This window comes from Salvelinus fontinalis, unplaced genomic scaffold (assembly GCF_029448725.1).
Source record: "Salvelinus fontinalis isolate EN_2023a unplaced genomic scaffold, ASM2944872v1 scaffold_0617, whole genome shotgun sequence".
In the NCBI taxonomy this organism is placed as follows: Eukaryota; Metazoa; Chordata; class Actinopteri; order Salmoniformes; family Salmonidae; genus Salvelinus; species Salvelinus fontinalis.
The window spans coordinates 66,293-93,555 of NW_026600826.1; the positions used below are offsets into that span (position 1 = coordinate 66,293).

General features: G+C 43.0%; 2 protein-coding genes across 10 annotated transcripts; one reads left to right on the plus strand and one right to left on the minus strand.

Moving 5' to 3' along the window:
- Positions 1 to 51: 51 nt before the first annotated feature.
- On the plus strand, positions 52 to 1,091 carry LOC129846753 (scavenger receptor cysteine-rich type 1 protein M130-like; the record flags this gene model as incomplete). The annotated part of the gene is made up of 2 exons (XM_055914617.1): positions 52 to 340; positions 769 to 1,091. Coding segments are annotated over exons 1-2 (543 nt in total), but the record flags the coding sequence as incomplete, so codon positions are not given.
- On the minus strand, positions 1,068 to 23,702 carry LOC129846750 (cysteine-rich protein 2-like). 9 transcript variants are annotated; one of them, XM_055914608.1, is made up of 5 exons: positions 23,317 to 23,702; positions 20,006 to 20,097; positions 17,472 to 17,582; positions 11,919 to 12,013; positions 1,068 to 1,470 (listed from the first exon to the last, which is right to left on the minus strand). In XM_055914608.1, the coding sequence occupies exons 1-5, from the start codon at positions 23,514 to 23,516 to the stop codon at positions 1,111 to 1,113; spliced, it is 858 nt and encodes a 285-aa protein (XP_055770583.1). In that variant the 5' UTR covers positions 23,517 to 23,702; the 3' UTR covers positions 1,068 to 1,110. The 9 variants fall into 9 exon arrangements, 6 of the variants coding, with proteins under 6 accessions (XP_055770583.1, XP_055770588.1, XP_055770587.1 ...); XM_055914612.1 differs by lacking the exon at positions 1,068 to 1,470 and adding an exon at positions 5,989 to 6,109; XM_055914610.1 differs by lacking the exon at positions 1,068 to 1,470 and adding an exon at positions 5,989 to 6,112 and having other exon boundaries at positions 23,317 to 23,701.
- Between the last annotated feature and the right edge of the window lie 3,561 nt (positions 23,703 to 27,263).

Sequence of the window (27,263 nt, forward strand, 5' to 3'; positions counted from 1 at the left end):
ACTGTGTTTTCCTCTCTGCTGTTTACAGCTGAAGACTCAATCAGACTGGTGAATGGAACCACTTCCTGTTCTGGGACAGTGGAAGTCTTCTACAGAGGAGAGTGGTCAGGTCTATGTCCTATGTGGTCGTGGAGCATGATGATAGAGGTTAAGGTTGTGTGTAGACAGCTGGACTGTGGGAATCCTGTAGCTGAATCTGGAGGACCTCTGTTTGAAGATGGAAGAAGAGGAGTCAGACTGGGTGGTTGCTATGGAGATGAGTCTTCTATTAGACGGTGTGACATCATAGGAGAACCTGGTGTCTGTGATGGTGAATATTATCATCATGTGACCTGTTCAGGTAAGAGACTGGTCATATTGAGAGATTTATTTTTACATTATACAATATTACCATGTATCATGTTTTATGTGTTTTTATTTCATTTAAATAGAGGGAGAGATGTCAGATGTATTTAAACATTATATTTGTGTTTGTCATATTGGTTTATGGGAGATGTTCATGGGCAGATCATTGTAGTTCAGATGGTACTGAAGTGAAGCTGCCTGATGGATGTCCAGCTGTTTATTTTCTATAAAGTGAAGTGAACTTATTCCTGTCTCCTCCCTGCATTATTCCCAACCCGATCCTGAGTGACTAAGAACCCATTTCTACCTCTTACAGTATCAAACATAGCAAACTACAATCTTTTATCCAACATATTTGTGTTTAGTCCTTGACAGTGTCATCAACAAAACTGATTGAATGTTCAACCAACTCTTTTTCTCCAGAGTCTGTGCGGCTTGTGGATGGAGCTGGTCTCTGCTCTGGGAGAGTGGAGGTGAAGTCCAATCAGTCCTGGGCCTCAGTGTGTGAAGCTGACTTTGACCGGCAGGATGCAGAGGTAGTCTGTGGGGAGCTTGGCTGTGGGGCTCCTGCAGCTCTACAGGGGGGGCTCTATGGAGGAGGTGAGGGTCAGACCTGGGATAAAGAGTTCCAGTGTAAAGGCAATGAGTCCCTTCTCCTGGACTGTGACACCTCAGACAGAGAAAACAACACCTGCCTACCTGGTAATGCTGTTGGACTCACCTGCTCAGGTAAGAAACAGTTTGTCACTCAATCAACATTGTTTCTCACCTGGAGTGAAGAATATGAGACACAATATAGGTGTGTTTTAGTGAGAAAATAGTAAGATTACTGTCTCTCTCTTTTCTTTTCTCAGAGCCTGATGATGTGAGGCTGGTGGGAGGAGGCAGTCGCTGTGCTGGTGGAGTGGAGCGGTACGACCAGGGAGAGTGGAGGACTGTGGGAGCTTCAGACCGGAACCAGGAGGATGTAGCTGCAGTAGTGTGTAGACAGCTGGGTTGTGGCTCCACTGTTTCAGTACTACCTGGAAACACCACTAGAGGGTTTAGAGTTTCCTGTTCTGGGTCTGAGTCTTCACTGAGGGAGTGTAGAAGAATGTATGATCTCTCTCCTGGACTCACAGTGATCTGCTCAGGTAATAAGATACACTATATGGCCAAAAGTATGTGGGCATTTGTGGATTCTGATATTTCAGCCACACAGCAATGTGTAGCTGAAATGAGCACACAGCCATGCAATCTCCATAGACAAACATTGCCAGTAGATTGGACTTACTGAAGATCTCAGTGACTTTCAACGTGTCACGTCTAGGAGCAACAACGGCTCAGCCGTGAAGTGGTAGACAACACAAGCTCACAGAACGGACCGCCGAGTGTTGAACCACGTAGAGCGTAAAAATAATCCTCGGTTGTAAAACTCACTGCTGAGTTCCACATACTTTTGTCCATGTATTATATCTCCTTCCTGGACTCACAGTGATCTGCTCAGGAAATATCAACATATTATAATTATATTCAACTGATTTCCTTCATTCATACAACTTCCTCTGCACCTCTCATGATGACTGTTTAGCTTGTCAGTCTGCTTTGCAAAATAGATCACTCAGTCAAGTAGGAATCAAATACAACTTAAATATCCCAGAATGCTTTTGTATTTGAGTGTTATCTCAGTGAACGTCTCTACTCACTACTACTGTCACATGTCATGTTATTGTCATATCTAAATGAGGAAAGTAGTTGAGGAGCTACGTTTTCTTTTTCTCTCCTCTTGTTCCAGATGTCCATGCTTAAGCCTGATATCAACATATGTTGTCTCAGTGACTGTAGGCCCACTACTCATGTTGCCCTGTGAGGGAGGGTGGCTAGCACTGTTACATGCTGATGTTATTGTCATATCTATAGGAAACTAGTTGAAGAGGTTTTTCTTCTTCTCTTTTATTGTTACAGATCTCCTGGTCCAGCCTGATATCTTTCTGACTGACTCAATGGGAGGGGTCTCCAGGGGCCACCAGGGGCCCGAGATGTTCAGGGGCTACAGCTTCACCATCACCTGCTCCACTCAGCCACAGTACCCAGGAGGCTCCTTCCTCCTCACGTTCACCGGCTCCAACAGAACCCAGATCCAGCCAGCTGTCAATCACTCTGCTGCCTTCCTCTTCCCTGCTGCAGATGACTCCCACCAAGGGAACTACAGATGTGTTTATGACAATTATGTTTTCTCTCATAACTTCTCCTCTGAGAGTGAGCTCCTCTCCCTCACCATCACAGGTAACTGAACATGAACCAGACTTATAACTTTGTCATTGACAGATTTCCCACAGATCTATGTGATGATGATCAGTCCCCTCATCAAAGGTGTTTCTGTTTGCAGCCTCTCCTCTGCCAGCCTTCATCATCAGACACGTTGTAGTGCTGCTGCTCCTACTGACAGCCATCACCACCTCCTACCTGTACTACAAGGTAAAGACATTTACTCAGACGTTACAAGTCATTTAAACTAGAGGGAGAGGGTGAGAAGGAGGGAGAGAGAATGGAGATACTAGAGAGTAAATGACTATCTGTTGGTGCTGTGTCTCCCTAGCCCACCAGGAGGCAGAAGAGAGTGAACAGGGTGAGCAGCATGGATCTTGATGTCAATGCCATGGAGATGGTCTCTCTGAGCTCCAGAGCTGAAGTTGGACCGGGAGAGGAGAGAGCAGCCCAGGGGACGGAGTAGGAGTAGAATGAAGCTGACCCTACATGCTGATCTTAGGTCAGTTTTGTGTTTTAAATGGATGGTCAGCAGTGGACTGGTGTTTAAAATGTGGTGACAAGCCTGAAGTGGTTCTAATTTTAATAACAAGTTCAGAATTAGTTTATCTTTCTAGAACCTTGGAAGAAATCTAAAAGGAGTGACTGTAACCACCATTATTCCTTTTAGTTTGGTTTTTACCACCAGGGTAACATGGGGTTTTGGGTAACATGGGGTTCTGGGTAACATGGGGTTCTGGTAACATGGGGTTTTGGGTAACATGGTGTTTTGGTAACATGGGGTTCTGGGTAACATGGGTTCTGGGTAACGTGGGGTTCTGGGTAACATGGGGTTTGGGTAACATGGGGTTTTGGGTAACATGGGGTTCTGGGTAACATGGGGTTCAGGGTAACATGGGGTTCTGGGTAAAATGGGGTTTGGGTAACATGGAGTTCTGGGTAACATGGGGTTTGGTAACATGGGGTTTTGGTAACATGGGGTTTGGGGTAACATGAGGTTTTGTTAACATTTGGTTTTGGGTAACATGGGGTTTTGTTAACATGGGGTTTTGGTAACATGGGGTTTTTGGTAACGTGGGGTTTTGGTAACATGGGTTTTTTGGTAACATGGGGTTTTGGGTAACATGGGGTTTTGGTAACATGGGGTTTTTGGTAACGTGGGGTTTTGGTAACATGGGGTTTTTGGTAACATGGGGTTTTGTTAACATGGGGTTTTGGTAACATGGTGTTTTTGGTAACGTGGGGTTTTGGTAACATGGGGTTTTTGGTAACATGGGGTTTTGGTAACTTGTGGTTTTGATAATTTTAAGAGAGTAGCTCAATTACGTCTGTTTGGTGTTCCAGAATGTATTGCTTTTTGATTTCTGCTTTTGTCTTCAGGTCTTTGTCTTATTTAGTGTCTCTTAGATTCTTTATCTTATTTAGTGTCTCTAAGATTCTTTATCTTATTTAGTGTCTCTTAGATTCTTTATCTTATTTAGTGTCTCTTAGATTCTTTATCTTATTTAGTGTCTCTTAGATTCTTTATCTTATTTAGTGTCTTATAGATTCTTTATCTTATTTAGTGTCTCTTAGATTCTTTATCTTATTTAGTGTCTCTTAGATTCTTTATCTTATTTAGTGTCTCTTAGATTCTTTATCTTATTTAGTGTCTCTTAGATTCTTTATCTTGAAGTGTCTCCATTATTAGTTCATATATTATTATGATCATCTGGTCAATCTTTTTATTTTGAAACATTTTTTAATAAAGGGGTTTGTTGTTGTTGTTTACCTCTCATGATGTTATTGATTATAAATGTTATGATATTGATTATGATGTAGATTATTGTTATGATGTTGTTAGTAGTATATAGATAATGATGTTATTGATTATAAATGTTATGATATAGATTATTGATTATGATGTAGATTATTGTTATGATGTTGTTAGTAGTATATAGATAATGATGTTATTGATTATAATTGTTATGATATTGATTATTGATTATGATGTAGATTATTGTCATGATGTTGCTCTCTAAACTGACATGTAATCAACTGAATGCTTTTAATAAAATTACAGGCTGTCAGTCTTGTGTGATTTAATAATTAGACAGACTACAACATACAGTATGAATTAACTGAGATCAGTCTTGTGTGATTCCCCTCGTGGACAGACTACAACATACAGTATGAATTAACTGAGATCAGTCTGTGTGATTCCCCTCTTGGACAGACTACAACATACAGTATGAATTAACTGAGATCAGTCTGTGTGATTCCCCTCTTGAACAGACTACAACATACAGTATGAATTAACTGAGATCAGTCTTGTGTGATTCCCCTCTTGAATTAACTGTCATGCTGAAACTCTCATAACAAAGTCTGTAAGTGTCTGTGCATTTGTGTGTGTGTGTGTCTGTGTGTGTGTGTGTGTGTGTGTGTGTGTGTGTGTGTGTGTGTGTTCAGAACTCTGGTTGTATTAAAACATGATCTTCTTACTAGGTAGTGTCCACTCCAGAACATGTGTAGTGTAGGATGTGTGTCTGTGTACTCCAGTACATGTGTAGTGTAGGATGTGTGTCTGTGTACTCCAGTACATGTGTAGTGTAGGATGTGTGTCTGTGTACTCCAGTACATGTGTAGTGTAGGATGTGTGTCTGTCCACTCCAGTACATGTGTAGTGTAGGATATGTGTCTGTGTACTCCAGTACGTGTGTAGTGTAGGATGTGTGTCTGTGTACTCCAGTACATGTGTAGTGTAGGATGTGTGTTTCTGTGTACTCCAGTACATGTGTAGTGTAGGATGTGTGTCTGTGTACTCCAGTACATGTGTAGGATGTGTGTATGTGTACTCCAGTACATGTGTAGGATGTGTGTCTGTGTACTCCAGTACATGTGTAGTGTAGGATGTGTGTCTGTGTACTCCAGTACATGTGTAGTGTAGGATGTGTGTCTGTGTACTCCAGTACATGTGTAGTGTAGGATGTGTGTCTGTGTACTCCAGTACATGTGTAGTGTAGGATGTGTGTCTGTGTACTCCAGTACATGTGTAGTGTAGGATGTGTGTCTGTGTACTCCAGTACATGTGTAGTGAAGGATGTGTGTCTGTGTACTCCAGTACATGTGTAGTGTAGGATGTGTGTCTGTGTACTCCAGTACATGTGTAGTGTAGGATGTGTGTCTGTGTACTCCAGTACATGTGTAGTGTAGGATGTGTGTCTGTGTACTCCAGTACATGTGTCGTGTAGGATGTGTGTCTGTGTACTCCAGTACATGTGTAGTGTAGGATGTGTGTCTGTGTACTCCAGTACATGTGTAGTGTAGGATGTGTGTCTGTGTACTCCAGTACATGTGTAGTGTAGGATGTGTGTTGATGCCTAAAGGGACTCTGTATTCAACACACTTCAACCAGACGACTGTAAAAGCTTCTGTTTTATTGAAGAACAACCGTTGTCTCCATTGAACACAATGTTGTGGTTAGTTAGACTGGTTCCTGGCTGAGCTGTGTGACAGTTTGACATCAGTCTCCTGTTACCTGCTGAGAGAGAGAGAGAATCTATTAGAGAGGTTAGTGTAGTAGGGTTACTCATCACCAAGCAGTATCTACCTCTGGTACCAAACATCTACATGTAACAGTTAGTGTAGTAGGGTTTCTCATCACCAAGCAGTATCTACCTCTGGTACCAACATCTACATGTAACAGTGTAGTAGGGTTACTCATCACCAAGCAGTATCTACCTCTGGTACCAAACATCTACATGTAACAGTGTAGTAGGGTTACTCATCACCAAGCAGTATCTACCTCTGGTACCAAACATCTACATGTAACAGTTAGTGTAGTAGGGTTTCTCATCACCAAGCAGTATCTACCTCTGGTACCAAACATCTACATGTAACAGTGTAGTAGGGTTACTCATCACCAAGCAGTATCTACCTCTGGTACCAAACATCTACATGTAACAGTGTAGTAGGGTTACTCATCACCAAGCAGTATCTACCTCTGGTACCACACATCTACATGTAACAGTGTAGTAGGGTTACTCATCACCAAGCAGTATCTACCTCTGGTACCCAACATCTACATGTAACAGTGTAGTAGGGTTACTCATCACCAAGCAGTATCTACCTCTGGTACCAAACATCTACATGTAACAGTGTAGTAGGGTTACTCATCACCAAGCAGTATCTACCTCTGGTACCAAACATCTACATGTAACAGTTAGTGTAGTAGGGTTACTCATCACCAAGCAGTATCTACCTCTGGGACCAAACATCTACATGTAACAGTGTAGTAGGGTTACTCATCACCAAGCAGTATCTACCTCTGGTACCAAACATCTACATGTAACAGTGTAGTAGGGTTACTCATCACCAAGCAGTATCTACCTCTGGTACCAAACATCTACATGTAACAGTTAGTGTAGTAGGGTTACTCATCACCAAGCAGTATCTACCTCTGGTACCAACATCTACATGTAACAGTTAGTGTAGTAGGGTTACTCATCACCAAGCAGTATCTACCTCTGGTACCAACATCTACATGTAACAGTGTAGTAGGGTTACTCATAACCAAGCAGTATCTACCTCTGGTACCAAACATCTACATGTAACAGTTAGTGTAGTAGGGTTTCTCATCACCAAGCAGTATCTACCTCTGGTACCAACATCTACATGTAACAGTGTAGTAGGGTTACTCATCACCAAGCAGTATCTACCTCTGGTACCAAACATCTACATGTAACAGTGTAGTAGGGTTACTCATCACCAAGCAGTATCTACCTCTGGTACCAAACATCTACATGTAACAGTGTAGTAGGGTTACTCATCACCAAGCAGTATCTACCTCTGGTACCAAACATCTACATGTAACAGTTAGTGTAGTAGGGTTTCTCATCACCAAGCAGTATCTACCTCTGGTACCACACATCTACATGTAACAGTGTAGTAGGGTTACTCATCACCAAGCAGTATCTACCTCTGGTACCATACATCTACATGTAACAGTGTAGTAGGGTTTCTCATCACCAACCAGTATCTACCTCTGGTACCAAACATCTACATGTAACAGTGTAGTAGGGTTTCTCATCACCAAGCAGTATCTACCTCTGGTACCAAACATCTACATGTAACAGTGTAGTAGGGTTTCTCATCACCAAGCAGTACCTACCTCTGGTACCACACATCTACATGTAACAGTTAGTGTAGTAGGGTTACTCATCACCAAGCAGTATCTACCTCTGGTACCAAACATCTACATGTAACAGTTAGTGTAGTAGGGTTTCTCATCACCAAGCAGTATCTACCTCTGGTACCCAACATCTACATGTAACAGTTAGTGTAGTAGGGTTACTCATCACCAAGCAGTATCTACCTCTGGTACCAAACATCTACATGTAACAGTGTAGTAGGGTTTCTCATCACCAAGCAGTATCTACCTCTGGTACCAAACATCTACATGTAACAGTTAGTGTAGTAGGGTTTCTCATCACCAAGCAGTATCTACCTCTGGTACCCAACATCTACATGTAACAGTTAGTGTAGTAGGGTTACTCATCACCAAGCAGTACCTACCTCTGGTACCACACATCTACATGTAACAGTTAGTGTAGTAGGGTTACTCATCACCAAGCATTATCTACCTCTGGTACCAAACATCTACTTGTAACAGTTAGTGTAGTAGGGTTACTCATCACCAAGCAGTATCTACCTCTGGTACCCAACATCTACATGTAACAGTGTAGTAGGGTTACTCATCACCAAGCAGTATCTACCTCTGGTACCAAACATCTACATGTAACAGTGTAGTAGGGTTACTCATCACCAAGCAGTATCTACCTCTGGTACCACACATCTACATGTAACAGTGTAGTAGGGTTTCTCATCACCAAGCAGTATCTACCTCTGGGACCAAACATCTACATGTAACAGTTAGTGTAGTAGGGTTTCTCATCACCAAGCAGTATCTACCTCTGGTACCAAACATCTACATGTAACAGTGTAGTAGGGTTTCTCATCACCAAGCAGTACCTACCTCTGGTACCACACATCTACATGTAACAGTTAGTGTAGTAGGGTTACTCATCACCAAGCAGTATCTACCTCTGGTACCAAACATCTACATGTAACAGTTAGTGTAGTAGGGTTTCTCATCACCAAGCAGTATCTACCTCTGGTACCACACATCTACATGTAACAGTTAGTGTAGTAGGGTTACTCATCACCAAGCATTATCTACCTCTGGTACCAAACATCTACTTGTAACAGTTAGTGTAGTAGGGTTACTCATCACCAAGCAGTATCTACCTCTGGTACCCAACATCTACATGTAACAGTTAGTGTAGTAGGGTTACTCATCACCAAGCAGTATCTACCTCTGGTACCAAACATCTACATGTAACAGTGTAGTAGGGTTACTCATCACCAAGCAGTATCTACCTCTGGTACCCAACATCTACATGTAACAGTGTAGTAGGGTTACTCATCACCAAGCAGTATCTACCTCTGGTACCCAACATCTACATGTAACAGTGTAGTAGGGTTACTCATCACCAAGCAGTATCTACCTCTGGTACCAAACATCTACATGTAACAGTGTAGTAGGGTTACTCATCACCAAGCAGTATCTACCTCTGGTACCAAACATCTACATGTAACAGTGTAGTAGGGTTACTCATCACCAAGCAGTATCTACCTCTGGTACCAAACATCTACATGTACCAGTTAGTGTAGTAGGGTTTCTCATCACCAAGCAGTATCTACCTCTGGTACCAAACATCTACATGTAACAGTTAGTGTAGTAGGGTTTCTCATCACCAAGCAGTATCTACCTCTGGTACCAAACATCTACATGTAACAGTGTAGTAGGGTTTCTCATCACCAAGCAGTATCTACCTCTGGTACCAAACATCTACATGTAACAGTTAGTGTAGTAGGGTTTCTCATCACCAAGCAGTATCTACCTCTGGTACCCAACATCTACATGTAACAGTGTAGTAGGGTTACTCATCACCAAGCAGTATCTACCTCTGGTACCAAACATCTACATGTAACAGTGTAGTAGGGTTTCTCATCACCAAGCAGTATCTACCTCTGGTACCAAACATCTACATGTAACAGTTAGTGTAGTAGGGTTTCTCATCACCAAGCAGTATCTACCTCTGGTACCCAACATCTACATGTAACAGTGTAGTAGGGTTACTCATCACCAAGCAGTATCTACCTCTGGTACCCAACATCTACATGTAACAGTGTAGTAGGGTTTCTCATCACCAAGCAGTATCTACCTCTGGTACCAAACATCTACATGTAACAGTTAGTGTAGTAGGGTTTCTCATCACCAAGCAGTATCTACCTCTGGTACCCAACATCTACATGTAACAGTGTAGTAGGGTTTCTCATCACCAAGCAGTATCTACCTCTGGTACCAAACATCTACATGTAACAGTGTAGTAGGGTTACTCATCACCAAGCAGTATCTACCTCTGGTACCAAACATCTACATGTAACAGTGTAGTAGGGTTACTCATCACCAAGCAGTATCTACCTCTGGTACCAAACATCTACATGTAACAGTGTAGTAGGGTTACTCATCACCAAGCAGTATCTACCTCTGGTACCAAACATCTACATGTAACAGTGTAGTAGGGTTACTCATCACCAAGCAGTATCTACCTCTGGTACCAAACATCTACATGTAACAGTGTAGTAGGGTTTCTCATCACCAAGCAGTATCTACCTCTGGTACCAAACATCTACATGTAACAGTGTAGTAGGGTTTCTCATCACCAAGCAGTATCTACCTCTGGTACCAAACATCTACATGTAACAGTTAGTGTAGTAGGGTTACTCATCACCAAGCAGTATCTACCTCTGGTACCATACATCTACATGTAACAGTTAGTGTAGTAGGGTTTCTCATCACCAAGCAGTATCTACCTCTGGTACCAAACATCTACATGTAACAGTTAGTGTAGTAGGGTTACTCATCACCAAGCAGTATCTACCTCTGGTACCAACATCTACATGTAACAGTTAGTGTAGTAGGGTTTCTCATCACCAAGCAGTATCTACCTCTGGTACCAAACATCTACATGTAACAGTGTAGTAGGGTTACTCATCACCAAGCAGTATCTACCTCTGGTACCCAACATCTACATGTAACAGTGTAGTAGGGTTTCTCATCACCAAGCAGTACCTACCTCTGGTACCACACATCTACATGTAACAATTTGTGCAGTAGGGTTACTCATCACCAAGCAGTATCTACCTCTGGTACCAAACATCTACATGTAACAGTTAGTGTAGGAGGGTTACTCATCACCAAGCAGTATCTACCTCTGGTACCAAACATCTACATGTAACAGTGTAGTAGGGTTACTCATCACCAAGCAGTATCTACCTCTGGTACCACACATCTACATGTAACAGTGTAGTAGGGTTACTCATCACCAAGCAGTATCTACCTCTGGTACCAAACATCTACATGTAATAGTTAGTGTAGTAGGGTTACTCATCACCAAGCAGTATCTACCTCTGGTACCACACATCTACATGTAACAGTGTAGTAGGGTTACTCATCACCAAGCAGTATCTACCTCTGGTACCACACATCTACATGTAACAATTTGTGCAGTAGGGTTTCTCATCACCAAGCAGTATCTACCTCTGGTACCAAACATCTACATGTAACAGTGTAGTAGGGTTACTCATCACCAAGCAGTATCTACCTCTGGTACCACACATCTACATGTAACAGTGTAGTAGGGTTACTCATCACCAAGCAGTATCTACCTCTGGTACCACACATCTACATGTAACAGTGTAGTAGGGTTACTCATCACCAAGCAGTATCTACCTCTGGTACCAAACATCTACATGTAACAGTTAGTGTAGTAGGGTTTCTCATCATGCTGAAACAAAGCACAGAAAACATCTTAGTTCATGAGATACATAGATACACACAGATACATAGATACACACAGATACATAGATACACATAGATACACACAGATACACACAGATACAGACAGACAGACAGACAGACAGACCTTCCTTCTGCACCCCACCTCCCTCCCTCTCTCCTTCCCCACCCTCCCCCTCCCTGTCTTCATACCTCAGCATGTTGTCCTGGGGTCAGCTGTCTCTGACACTGTTGATACTATCTTTCTCTCCCCCCTCACTCAACCATCCCTTCCCTCTCTCCCCTCCCCTTCTCTCCCTGACTCACTCTCTCTCCCCCTTCCCTTCCCTTCCATCTCCCCCCTCCCCCCTCCGCTATACTCCCCTCCCTCTCAGCTCCTGTTCCTCCCTCCCCCTTCTCTCCCTCCCTCCCTCTCTCTCCATACCTCAGCATGTTGTCCCGGGGTCAACTGTCTCTGACACTGTTGACACTTCAGACACAGAGGGTGGTAGTCCCGCCCCAATGACCTCTTCTTCTCACCTGGACCAATGGGGAGAGAGGATACCAAGGGTTATAGGTCAAATGTCTGTCATGGACCAATCTGGTTAGAGGATACTCAAATTGTATTTGTCACATGCGCCGAATACAAGTGAAATGCTGAATACAACAGGTGTAGACCTCACAGTGAAATGCTGAATACAACAGGTGTAGACCTCACAGTGAAATGCTGAATACAACAGGTGTAGACCTCACAGTGAAATGCTGAATACAACAGGTGTGGACCTTACAGTGAAATGCTGAATACAACAGCTGTGGACCTCACAGTGAAATGCTGAATACAACAGGTGTGGACCTCACAGTGAAATGCTGAATACAACAGGTGTAGACCTCACAGTGAAATGCTGAATACAACAGGTGTAGACCTTACAGTGAAATGCTGAATACAACAGCTGTAGACCTCACAGTGAAATGCTGAATACAACAGCTGTAGACCTCACAGTGAAATGCTGAATACAACAGCTGTAGACCTCACAGTGAAATGCTGAATACAACAGGTGTAGACCTCACAGTGAAATGCTGAATACAACAGGTGTGGACCTTACAGTGAAATGCGAAGGGGGGGACAATGCAAATAGTCTGGGTAGCCATTTGATTAGATGTTCAGGAGTCTTATGGCTTGGGTGTAGAAGATGTTTAGAAGCCTCTTGGACCTAGACTTGGTGCTCCGGAACCGCTTGTCGTGCAGTAGAAGAGAGAACAGTCTATGACTAGGGTGACTGGAGTCTTTGACCATTTTTATGGCCTTCCTCTGACACCGCCTGGTATAGAGGTCCTGGATGGCAGGAAGCTTGACCCAGTGATGTACTGGGCCGTACGCACTACCCTCTGTAGTGTCTTGAAGTCGGGGGCCGAGCAGTTGCAATACCAGGCAGTGATGTACTGGGCCGTACGCACTACTCTCTGTAGTGTCTTGAAGTCGGAGGCTGAGCAGTTGCCATTCCAGGCAATGATGCAACCAGTCGTGATGCTCTCGATGGTGCAGCTGTAGAAGCTTTTGAGGATCTGAGGACCCATGCCAAATCTTTTCAGTCTCCTGAGGGGGAATAGGCTTTGTCATGCACTCTTCACGACTGTCTTGGTGTGCTTGGACTATGTTAGGTTGTTGGTGACGTGGACACCAAGGAACTTGAAGCTCTCAACCTGCTCCACTACAGCCCCGTCGATGAGAATGCCATTGTCCTCCTTTTCCTGTAGTCCACAGTCATCTCCTTTGTTTTTATCACGTTGAGGGAGAGGTTGTTGTCCTGGCACCACACGGCCAGGTCTCTGACCTCCTCCCTATAGGCTGTCGCACTGTTGTCAGTGATCAGGCCTACCACTGTTGTGTCATCGGCAAACTTAATGATGATGTTGGAGTCATGCCTCGCGGTGCAGTCATGAGTGAACAGGGAGTACAGGAGGGGTCTGAGCACGATCCCCTGAGGGGCCCCTGTTGTGAGGATCAGCATGGCGGATGTGTTGTTACCTACCCTCACCACCTGGGGAGGCCCGTCAGGAAGTCCAGGATCCAGTTGCAGAGGGAGGTGTTTAGTCCCAGGGTCCTTAGTGAGTGATGAGCTTTGAGGGCACTATGGTGTGGAACGCTCAGCTGTAGTCGATGAATTGCATTCTCACATAGGTGTTCCTTTTGTCCAGGTGGGAAAGGGCAGTGTTGAGTGCAATAGAGATTGCAGGTCATGGACCAGTAGGGTTGGAAGATACCAAGGGTTAGAGGTCAAATGGTGTCTGCCATTCAGAGAGCTCTGCACTGTGACCTGAGAGTTGCTAAGCTACCGGTAATTTACCAAAGTAACTTTGGGAATTTATACTAGAATAACTTTCAAAAAATGTATTCCTCTATATGGTGTCTGTGTCCATATTGTCCAACAGACTAATTAATGGAAAAGCATCTAATCAACAAGGCCATTATTTTGATGAACTCTATTGACTTATTTAACAACTGACATCAGTTTGGCTCCAACACATTTACAACAAAGACATTTTGACAGTAAAATAAATACAAGTGTTTAATTTAAAAAAAATGTTTTATTAATTACAGACTCATGTGATAAGGCCACACAGAGGGCCATAGATAATTACAGACTCATGTGATAAGACCACACAGAGGGCCAGAGATAATTACAGACTCATGTGATAAGACCACACAGAGGGCCAGAGATAATTACAGACTCATGTGATAAGGACACACAGAGGGCCAGAGATAATTACACACTCATGTGATAAGGACACACAGAGGGCCAGAGATAATTACAGACTCATGTGATAAGGACACACAGAGGGCCAGTGATAATTACAGACTCATGTGATAAGGACACACAGAGGGCCAGAGATAATTACAGACTCATGTGATAAGGCCACACAGAGGGCCAGAGATAATTACAGACTCATGTGATAAGGACACACAGAGGGCCAGAGATAATTACAGACTCATGTGATAAGACCACACAGAGGGCCAGAGATAATTACAGACTCATGTGATAAGGCCACACAGAGGGCCAGAGATAATTACTGACTCATGTGATAAGACCACACAGAGGGCCAGAGATAATTACAGACTCATGTGATAATCTGAAGTACCCAAAACGGCCACTAGATGTAATTTGATAAAATTCCCCCTAAAATGTAAATGTTACCAAAATTCTGGTAGTTTCCTGGTAAACATAGAAACTTTCCAATAATATACCTTTCATTTGCAACCCTAGTTCCTGTACCGGACACATGCAAATAATGCAAGTCCCTAAAGGAAAGGAAGGCAAGTTGGTATTTGAACAAAGCCGAAGTGTGAGAGACCAGTCTGCTGTCTCATATCAGTTGAGGACTTAGGAAAGGAGCCCAGGTGAAAGGAAGCCAGGTTAGACTATAGGAACCCAGCCTCTAAAGGGAAGGAAGCCAAGTTAGACTATAGGAACTCAGCCTCTGAAGGAAAGGAAGCCAGGTTAGACTTTTGGAACCCAGCTTCTGAAGGAAAGGAAGCCAGGTTAGACTATTGGAACACAGCCTCTAAAGGAAAGGAAGCTAGCTTAGACTTTTGGAACCCAGCCTCTTAAGGAAAGGAAGCTAGGTTAGACTATTGGAACCCAGCTTCTGAAGGAAAGGAAGCCAGGTTAGACTATTGGAACACAGCCTCTGAAGGAAAGGAAGCTAGCTTAGACTTTTGGAACCCAGCCTCTTAAGGAAAAGAAGCTAGGTTAGACTATTGGAACCCAGCCTCTGAAGGAAAGGAAGCCAGGTTAGATTATAGGAACCCAGCCAGTGAAGGAAAAGAGACCAGTTTAGGGTGTTGGAACTTATCCCAGGATGAAAAGAAGGCTGGTTAGAAAGGAAAGGACACCAGGTCAGAGTATTGGAGAGGAGCCGGTGTGTTAGAGAACAGTCTGCTTCCTCAGAGAAGACACTTCCTGTTGTCTGTGTGTGAGTCATGACAGACTGTTCAGAGCATGGAGACACACACACACACGACACACACACACACCAAAGTAGACAGGTTTCCCACAGATGGGACAGTAGCCCACCATGATAGATGATATTCCTGACACTGTTATTTAGCAGACAGGAAGTGTGTACGTAGAGAGAGTGAGATGGAGAAAGTGTGTGTAGAGAGAGAGAATGTGTGTGTGAGAGAGTATGTAGAGAAAAGGTGTGTGTGTGTGTCAGAGAGATGTAGAGGAAATAGGTTCAACTCTGTGAATGTGGCGTGTTGTGATGACAGAACCAGGATGTGGTGAGAACCTTGTCACAGCAAGACAAAGAAACATCACTTCAAAAGAAAATTAGAGGGGGGGGGGAGAGAGAGAGAGAGAGAGAGAGAGAGAGAGAGAGGTGAGTACCTTGTCACAGCAAGACAAAGAAACATCACTTCAAAAGAAAATTAGAGGAGAAAGAGAGAGAGAGAGAGAGAGAGAGAGAGAGAGAGAGACAGAGAGAGACAGAGAGAGACAGAGAGAGACAGAGAGAGACAGAGAGAGACAGAGAGAGACAGAGAGAGACAGAGAGAGACAGAGAGAGACAGAGAGAGACAGAGAGAGACAGAGAGACAGAGACAGAAAGAGACAGAGAGAGAGACAGAGAGAGACAGAGAGAGACAGAGAGAGAGAGAGAGAGACAGAGAGAGACAGAGAGACAGAAAGAGAGAGAGAGAGAGAGGTGAGTACCTTGTCACAGCAAGACAAAGAAACATCACTTCAAAAGAAAATACTTGATCAACACATTGGTGTCACTGGTAAAACTAAATATACATAGAACTAGAAAGATATGATACATAGAACTAGAAAGATATGATACATAGAACTAGAAAGATATGATACATAGAACTAGAAAGATATGAAACATAGAACTAGAAAGATACGATACATAGAACTAGAAAGATACGATACATAGAACTAGAAAGATACGATACATAGAACTAGAAAGATACGATACATAGAACTAGAAAGATACGATACATAGAACTAGAAAGATACGATACATAGAACTAGAAAGATACGATACATAGAACTAGAAAGATACGATACATAGAACTAGAAAGATACGATACATAGAACTAGAAAGATACGATACATAGAACTAGAAAGATACGATACATAGAACTAGAAAGATACGATACATAGAACTAGAAAGATACGATACATAGAACTAGAAAGATACGATACATAGAACTAGAAAGATACGATACATAGAACTAGAAAGATACGATACATAGAACTAGAAAGATACGATACATAGAACTAGAAAGATACGATACATAGAACTAGAAAGATACGATACATAGAACTAGAAAGATACGATACATAGAACTAGAAAGATACGATACATAGAACTAGAAAGATACGATACATAGAACTAGAAAGATATGATACATAGAACTAGAAAGATATGATACATAGAACTAGAAAGATATGATACATAGAATAACCTTTAGATTGAAGATGATTAGTCTATTCTGGGCTGTTATGTCTGTACAGAACATCAGTTGGGACTAGTATAGGTCACTCCGAAAACAGAAAATGAGGAGAAGAGAGAGAGGAGAAAGAGAGAGGAGAAAGAGAGAGAGAGAGAGAGAGAGAGAGAGAGAGGAGAAGGAGACTCTTGGTGCTGAATAGAGAGAGAGAGAGAGACTCTTGGTGCTGAATAGGGGGACTCAATACAAGGAGTCAGCATATCAAGTTACCTGTTCAGTCCTCTTTTCATCTTTAAACACTTTTCTCTCCAACACCAAGGATTGGGAGACTCTCAATTGAAAAGGGAAACCTGACACCAACCCCACTTCACACACAGAGGAGTGGAGAGGGGGAGATAAGGTGAGGATGAGTGAATGGGGGAGACAGATGGGGAGAGAGAGGGGTGAGAGAGATAGAGATTATTGACAGACTGGGTTGGTAGGAGACAGGGGAGGAGGGAGAGAGAGGGTGAGGAACATAGTGTGTAAAAGGTGACTAACTTGTCTGTGCAGATGAAGATAGCTGACGTTGACAGCACCAGGGCCGTCTAGCGTTACCACAGCTCACACTATTCTCTGATCCATTCTGCATGTTTCCACACAGCGGAGTTCCTGCACATTGTGAAAATCAGGATGTGTCACACACTGCGGTCACACCCAAACAGCTCTTGGCTGTACGCCCAGGCTTATCACTAAGTTACACACTGCGGTCACACCCAAAAAGCTCTTGGCTGAACGCCCAGGCTTATCACTAAGTCACACACTGCGGTCCCACCCAAACAGCTCTTGGCTGAACGCCCAGGCTTATCACTAAGTCACACAAGACAAGTTTGTATCAGTGAAAAAAACAATAGCATTTAAGACAATTCTCTAAGTAAAAAAACAGCATGTAATTTGTAATTTACTACCACACCTGTTGAGTTGACTTGGGTAACAGACCTCTAGCTTCTACACCACAGAAAGTTAGAGGTGACTTTCCCAAGTCAAGCAATGACAATTAGGTAAGATATTACAGGACACACTATGTGTAACTTCTGCTCTGTCAGCAGTTTCCTGTGGAGTTTTTCTAATGTCAATGTTTCCTGTAGGTAGGTGGGTTTAACTGGTCTGATTTGCTTAACAGTTTGCCACATAATTGAAGTAAGGAAGTAATGAGTTAGAAGTCATATATCCCAGCAGTATTTCTCACTCTTCAGTTCTCTCTTCATGACAGTAGACTTGTTTCACTCAGTGGAGCCCCAGTTAGAGACAGATATGATACCTGCAGTGATACTGATGACCCTGTTCTGGAGCACAGGTAGGATGCTGTTATGTTGATAGACACTTGTGACAGTTACTGAGATATGTTTTGATATTGTAAGATATATTACCATTTGCAGGGCTAGTAAAAGAACATGCAGCTGGAAGCAGACAGTAAAAATCTGTCTCAAAGCAGGACAATGATGTGATCACCTGTAAATGTACTTTACTGTAGCCTAACTGTCCATCTGGGGACAGGCACTAATGTCAGTTAAGGTGTGATGGTCAGTGTTATTAGAACCAAGGTAAGACCCAAATGCAGACAACAGGGGCAGGCAAAGACAGGGGTCGATAGTCCAGAGTAAGGAGACAAAGGTACAGGACGGCAGGCGGGCTCAGGGTAGGCAGATATCGGTAATCCAGAGGAGGGCTGAGGTACAGATCAGCAAGCAGGCTCAGGCAGAGTGGTCAGGCAGGCGGGCTCAGAGTCAGGACAGGCAGAGTGGTCAGACAGGCAGGCTCAGAGTCAGGACAGGCAGAGTGGTCAGACAGGCAGGCTCAGAGTCAGGACAGGCAGAGTGGTCAGGCAGGCAGGCTCAGAGTCAGGACAGGCAGAGTGGTCAGACAGGCGGGCTCAGAGTCAGGACAGGCAGAGTGGTCAGACAGGCGGGCTCAGAGTCAGGACAGGCAGAGTGGTCAGGCAGGCAGGCTCAGAGTCAGGACAGGCAGAGTGGTCAGGCAGGCGGGCTCAGAGTCAGGACAGGCAGAGTGGTCAGGCAGGCAGGCTCAGAGTCAGGACAGGCAAGGGTCAAAACCGGGAGGACAAGAAAACAGAGACTGGGGAAAAGCAGGCGCAGACACAAACCACTGGTTGACTTGAACAAACAGTACAAACTGGCTTCAGACAAACATAAAACACAGGCATTAATACACAGGGGATAATGGGGAAGATGGTCTACACCTGGAAGGGGGTGGAGATAATCACAAAGACAGGTGAAACAGATCAGGGTGTGACACAATGTTCTTTCTAAACTGCAGATAAATCAGCCAATAGCGAGAAGCATGAGATTGAAATTCACTACATTTTCTCTGTCATCTCTGAGGTCTGTCATCTGAGTCAAGCTCTACAGGCCTGATGCTATATGTCAGGAAGAGAGAGAGATCAGGACAGCAACACAATTAGACCCAAACAAATCATGAGAAAACTAAAATATAATTACTTGACACATTGGAAAGATTAACAAAAAAACTGAGCAAACTAGAATGCTATTTGGCCCTAAACAGAGAGTACACAGTGGTAGAATACCTGACCACTGTGACTGACCCAAACTTAAAGAAAGCTTCGACTATGTACAGACACAGTGAGCATAGCCAGCAAGATGTGTGACCTGTTGCCACAAGAAAAGGGCAACCAGTGAAGAACAAACACCATTGTAAATATAACCCAAATTTGTTTATTTATTTTCCCTTTTGTACTTTAACCACTTGCACATCGTTACAACACTGTATATATACATAATATTACATTTGAAATGTCTTTATTCTTTGGGAACTTCTGTGAGTGTAATGTTTACTGTTCAATTTCATTGTTTAGTTCACTTTTGTATATTAACTAGTTAACTTGTGTTTCCCATGCCAAAAAAGCCCTTCAATTGAATTGAATTGAGAATGAGAGATAAGATCAGAGAGAGGGAGGGGGACAGATAAGGGGAGGAGAGGGAGGGAGGTTTGAAGGAGATAAGGCTGACAGACTAACATGCAGTCAACTGAATATATTTTCATTACAGACTTCTCACCAGTGATGTCATCATAACCAGTAGTGATGTCATCATAACCAGTAACCTTTTCCACTATTGGCTCAGCACAGCTTGACCTCTGACCTATGGAACTGAATGAGAGTATATATTATATTTAATATTGGTCTTATGTTAGAGAAGGGAGGGGTGTAGATGCTAGAGGTCTGTTACTTGAGTCAAGATCAACAGGCCTGATGCAATATGTCAGGAAGAGAGAGAGAATGAGAGAGAGGAGGGGGTGGGGAGGGTGAGAGAAAGGGAGGGAGGTGTCAAAAGAGAGAGGGCTGACAGTAACATACAGTCAACTGAATATAGTCAACCAGTAACCTCTTCCACTATTGGCTCAGCTTGACCTCTGACCTATGGAACTGAACGATTGAGAAAACAAAAACAGATGAAAACAAATATATTAAATTATATATAATCTCCTCTGCAGAGAGATGTTCACCTTTCCACATTGTGACTTTTGTGGTGAGGTCTTGTTGAGAAATGTCACACCATTTCTCAGTGCTCAATGTCTCAACACTGTTTCTCAAAGGAACCACAACCATTTGTCCTGTTCGTCTCTCACAGTTTAGTTCAGTCTACTGCTAAATAACAGGATATGGAGAAACAGCATTTGGCTGTGAGTCCAGAACCATGAGTCAGTCATGTAGACAAAGGGGAAGTGTTCTAGCAGAGGGAGCAAGTCTCATCAGTACATTATGTGACTTTAGTTAAATACAGAGATACACTGGATAAACATTATAACAGACTAATTAAATACATAGATACACTAGATAAACATTATTACAGACTAATTAAATACATAGATACACTATAACATACTAAATAAATACATAGATACACTAGATAAACATAACAGCAATTCTGCCACCATAGACCCTCTCAGCCAGCTTTCTCCACTAGTGCCCTCTCAGCCAGCCTGCTCCACTAGGGCCCTCTCAGCCACCCGGCTCCACTAGGGCCCTCTCAGCCACCCGGCTCCACTAGGGCCCTCTCAGTCAGCTGGCTCCACTAGGGCCCTCTCAGCCACCCGGCTCCACTAGGGCCCTCTCAGCCACCCGGCTCCACTAGGGCCCTCTCAGCCACCAGGATCCACTAGGGCCCTCTCAGCCACCAGGATCCACTTGGACCCTCTCAGTCACCCGGCTCCACTAGGGGCCTCTCAGCCAGCCTGCTCCACTAGGGCCCTCTCAGCCACCTGTCTCCACTAGGGCCCTCTCAGCCAGCCTGCTCCACTTGGACCCTCTCAGCCACCTGTCTCCACTAGGGCCCTCTCAGCCACCTGTCTCCACTAGGGCCCTCTCAGCCACCTGGCTCCACTTGGACCCTCTCAGCCAGCCTGCTCCACTAGGGGCCTCTCAGCCAGCCTGCTCCACTAGGGCCCTCTCAGCCAGCTTTCTCCACTAGGGCCCTCTCAGCCACCTGTCTCCAATTGGACCCTCTCAGCCAGCCTGCTCCACTAGGGGCCTCTCAGTCAGCCTGCTCCACTTGGACCCTCTCAGCCAGCCTGCTCCACTTGGGCCCTCTCAGCCACCTTGCTCCACTGGGACCCTCTCAGCCAGCCTGCTCCACTGGGGCCCTCTCAGTCACCCGGCTCCACTAGGGCCCTCTCAGCCACCCGGCTCCACTAGGGCCCTCTCAGCCACCCGGCTCCACTTGGACCCTCTAAGCCAGCCTGCTCCACTGGGGCCCTCTCAGCAAGCTGGCTCCACTAGGGCCCTCTCAGCCAGCTGGCTCCACTAGGGCCCTCTCAGCCAGCTGGTGTCTGTAGTAGAGTGTGAGCTGTGTGTACAAAAAGTAGAAGTACAAATGTCAAGGGAAATGAACTAAAGTGATAAATCTAGTCCTAGGTTTTATTTACTGTGGTGTTTGTTCTCCACTGGTTACCCTGTTCTCATCACAACAGGTCACACATTCTGCTGACATGATTGCACACTGTGGTATTTCACCTAACAGGACCCTCTCAGCTTGTCAATATTATATTTGTTTTCAAATTATTTTGGGGTCCTTGTAATGTGAGGGAAATATGTGTCTCTTATATCGTCGTACATTTGGCAGGAGGTTAGGAAGTGGAGCTCAGTTTCCACCTCATTTCGTGGGCACTGGGAACATCGCCTGTCTTCTCTCTGCCTGTGGCCACCTCTCTCAATAGCAAGGCTGTGCTCACTGAGTCTGTACATTGTCTGTATGTATGTATGCCATCATTTACTGTCTGTTTAGGGCCAAATAGCATTTAAGTTCAAATTGAGAATTTGTAATGTAGGTCATATCATTTATGTATGTTTGGTTGTAATTTGTTTGGGCCAGACTGTCTGAGTGCTGACCTGAGGCTTTGTTGGGTTAGTAGTGGTTTGTGAACTAAGCTTCAGGACCAGCTGGATGAAGGGACTTTTCTCTATGTTCATATGTTCATCTCTTGGCATCTCTTGGCATTTCAGTGCTGGTCTCTTGTTTTTAGGTGGTTATGGAATTTGATGGCTCATTTCAGGATAGTAATTAGTGATTGATATTAGTGATGGACATTAATTAGTGATGGATATTAATTAGTGATGGATATTAATTAGTGATGGATATTAATTAGTAATGGATATTAATAAATGATGGATATTAATTAGTGATGAATGTTAATTAGCGATGGATATTAATTAGTAATGGATATTAATAAATGATGGATATTAATTAGTGATGGATATTGGTCTAATTCTGTCCTACATGCATTATTTGGGCCTTTTCCTCTGTACTTTAAGAATGTTTTAGCAGAATTTCAATTGGATGTTTGCCCCATTTAAAAAGTATTGATTGGTTAGTGGACCCCTGTTACGAGAATTATGTCATCAATGTTCATAAACTGAACTTCATTAAACCCCGTCTGCAACCCAGTTTGTAAGATTCTAGTTGAATGAAACAGACCGAGTCCCAGTTTACAATAATCACAATGTTTATTCACGAGAGTTCTAAAATCAGACAATGGACATTTGGTTATATACTTCATTTTTGGTCATTAATTAATAACCTCTCTGGGATCGCGGGACGCTTGTGTCCCAACAGCCTGTTAAAATGTAGAGCGCCAGATTTAAAAAAAATCAATAAAATCAAACTTTATTAAATTACACATATAAGATACCAAATTAAAGCTACACTCGTTGTGAATCCAGCCAACATGTCAGATTTCAAAAAGGCTTTTCAGCGAAAGCAAACGATGCTATTATCTGAGGATACACCATTGTAAACAAAGAGAGAGAAGCATATTTCAACCATGCCGGCGCTACTCAAAACGCAGAAATAAAATATAAAACATGCATTACCTTTGACGAGATTCTTTTGTTGGCACTCCAATATGTCCCATAAACATCACAAATGGTCCTTTAGTTCGATTAATTCCGTCCATATATATCCAAATTGTCCATTTATTTGGCGCCGTTGTACCAGGAAAAACAGCGTTCAATTTGCGCAAAATCACGACAAAATATCGAAAAAAAATTACCTCTAAACTTTGCCAAAACATTTCAAAGTACTTTTGTAATACAACTTAAGGTATTTGTAAACGTTAATAATCGATCAAATTGAAGACAGGTCAATCTGTTTTCAATACAGGATATCAACAAACTCACGGTACTTTTCAAGTCTTGCTCAACTTTCAAACATAAACAAAGACGTCACTCCACTTCCGGGTCAATATCTTTCTCAGTTCACTATTGAAAAACCTTAACCTTTTTCCATACAATGGCGACATCCAGTGGAAGCAGTAGAAACTGCGTGTACACTGATTAGAATTCTGGTTTGCCCATGACAATCCATTGAACATACAGGAACTTAACAATAAAAAAGTTAGTCCTCAGGGTTTTGACTGATATATAAGTTCTGTTATACTTACAGATATGATTCAAACAGTTTTAGAAACTTCAGAGTGTTTTCTATCCAAATCTACTAATAATATGCATATCTTATATTCTGGGGATGAGTAGCACGAAGTTGAAATTGCGCACGCTATTTTTCCCTAAGTGAAAACTCTGCACCCTATCCTAAGATTCTAGTTGAATGAAACAGACCGAGTCCCAGTTTACAATAATCACAATGTTTATTCACGAGAGTTCTAAAATCAGACAATGGACATTTGGTTATATACTTCATTTTTGGTCATTAATGCCTCTTCTCTTCTCCTAGCACTATCAATACCGTTTACAAGTCTTCTCCTACACATACATTGCTTATCATATCCTGCCACATGTTACACAATCTACTGCAAATCTAACGGTTTCTCTCCCCCCCCTGGGTGGGGGGACCTGTTTCCCTGTTATCAGTTTCACAAGTTGTCTGCCACAGTTCCTCGTCTGTTAACAGTTCCTCTTTTCCTATGCACGTGTGATTCAAATACATTTCACTCCATTATACCGTGACAGGGTGGAATACTGTTAGGTGTTTATTAAACTTAATTTGAATGTATAAATAATTGAGTCATTATCTTACCATTACCTTAAACATATAAATCATTTAGTCATTATCTTACCATTACCTTAAACATATAAATCATTTAGTCATTATCTTACCATTACCTTAAACATATAAATCATAGGAATTCCTATAACAACACCACAGTTTACCTCCATTTGGTTCAATTGTAGATCTGAATATTTTGTGTGAGGTTCTAATTGGTACTTTGAATTTTTGGACATTTCTCCAAAAAGTACAATCTTTGTCCCCATGTGCATTTGCAAACCGTAGTCTGGCTTTTTTATGGCGGTTTTGTAGCAGAGGCTTCTTCCTTGCTGAGCGGCCTTTCAGGTTATGTCGATATAGGACTCGTTTTACTGTCTGATGAAACAAAAATAGAACTGTTTGGCAATAATGACCATCGTTATGTTTGGAGGAAAAAGGGGGAGGCTTGCAAGCCGAAGAACACCATCCCAACTGTGAAGCACAGGGGTGGCAGCATCATGTTGTGGGGGTGCTTTGCTGCAGGAGGGACTGGTGCACTTCACAAAATAGATGGCTTCATGAGGATGAAAAATTATGTGGATATATTGAATCAAAATCTCAAGACATCAGTCAGGAAGTTAAAGCTTGGTCACAAATGGGTCTTCCAAATGGACAATGGCACCAAGCATCTTTCCAAAGTTGTGGCACAATGGCATAAGGACAACAAAGTCAAGGTATTGGAGTGGCCTTCACAAAGCCCTGACCTCAAACCTATGGAGAATTTGTGGGCAGAACTGACAAAGTGTGTGCGAGCAAGGAGGCCGACAAACCTGACTCAGTTCCACCAGCTCTGTCAGGAGGAATGGGCCAAAATTCACCCAACTTTTTGTGGGAAGCTTATGGAAGGCTAACCGAAACATTTGACACAGGTTAAACAATTTAAAGGCAATGCTACCAAATACAAATTGAGGGTATGTGAACTTCTGACTCACTGGGAATGTGATGAAAGAAATAAAAGCTGAAATAAATAATTCTCTCTACTATTATTCTGAAATTTCACATTCTTAAAATAAAGTGGTGATCCTAAGACAGTGAATTTTTACTTGTATTAAATGTCAGGAATTGTGAAAAACTGAGTATAAAAGTATTTAGCTAAGGTGTATGTAAACTACCTCTGGTGTACTAACCGGTGCCTCTGCACATTGACTCTGTATCGGTACCCCCGTGTATATAGTCACGCTATTGTTATTTTACTGCTGCTATTTAATTACTTGTTACTTTTATCTCTTATTCTTATCTGTATTTTTTGAAACTGCATTTTTGGTTAGGGGCTCGTAAGTAAACATTTCACTGTAAGGTCTACTACACGTGTTGTATTCAGCATTTCACTTTAAGGTCTACTACACCTGTTGTATTCAGCATTTCACTGTAAGGTCTACTACACCTGTTGTATTCAGCATTTCACTGTAAGGTCTACTACACCTGTTGTATTCAGCGCATGTGACAAATAACATTTGATTTGATTTGAAATGCATTCATTTTGCCCCTGGCCTGAGAGGATGGAAGTTCAACATGCACTGTAGCTAGATGTAGTAGGCTAATGTTAACTAGCTGGCCTGAGAGGATGGAAGTTCAACATATACTGTAGCTAGATGTAGTAGGCTAATGTTAACTAGCTGGCCTGAGAGGATGGAAGTTCAACATGTACTGTAGCTAGATGTAGCAGGCTAATGTTAACTAGCTGGCCTGAGAGGATGGAAGTTCAACATGTACTGTAGCTAGATGTAGCAGGCTAATGTTAACTAGCTGGCCTGAGAGGATGGAAGTTCAACATGTACTGTACCTAGATGTAGCAGGCTAATGTTAACTAGCTGGCCTGAGAGTATGGAAGTTCAACATGTACTGTAGCTAGATGTAGCAGGCTAATGTTAACTAGCTGGCCTGAGAGGATGGAAGTTCAACATGTACTGTAGCTAGATGTAGCAGGCTAATGTTAACTAGCTGGCCTGAGAGGATGGAAGTTCAACATGTACTGTAGCTAGATGTAGTAGGCTAATGTTAACTAGCTGGCCTGAGAGGGTGGAAGTTCAACATGTAGCTAGATGAAGTAGGCTAATGTTAACTAGCTGGCCTGAGAGGATGGAAGTTAAACATGTAGCTAGATGTAGCAGGCTAATGTTAACTAGCTGGCCTGAGAGGGTGGAAGTTCAACATGTACTGTAGCTAGATGTAGCAGGCTAATGTTAACTAGCTGGCCTGAGAGGGTGGAAGTTCAACATGTAGCTAGATGAAGTAGGCTAATGTTAACTAGCTGGCCTGAGAGGGTGGAAGTTCAACATGTACTGTAGCTAGATGTAGTAGGCTAATGTTAACTAGCTGGCCTGAGAGGGTGGAAGTTCAACATGTACTGTAGCTAGATGTAGTAGGCTAATGTTAACTAGCTGACCTGAGAGGATGGAAGTTCAACATGTAGCTAGATGTAGCAGGCTAATGTTAACTAGCTGGCCTGAGAGGATGGAAGTTCAACATGTAGCTAGATGTAGCAGGCTAATGTTAACTAGCTGGCCTGAGAGGATGGAAGTTCAACATGCACTGTAGCTAGATGTAGCAGGCTAACGTTAACTAGCTGGCCTGAGAGGATGGAAGTTCAACATGTACTGTAGCTAGATGTAGTAGGCTAATGTTAACTAGCTGGCCTGAGAGGATGGAAGTTCAACATGTACTGTAGCTAGATGTAGTAGGCTAATGTTAACTAGCTGGCCTGAGAGGATGGAAGTTCAACATGTACTGTAGCTAGATGTAGTAGGCTAATGTTAACTAGCTGGCCTGAGAGGAT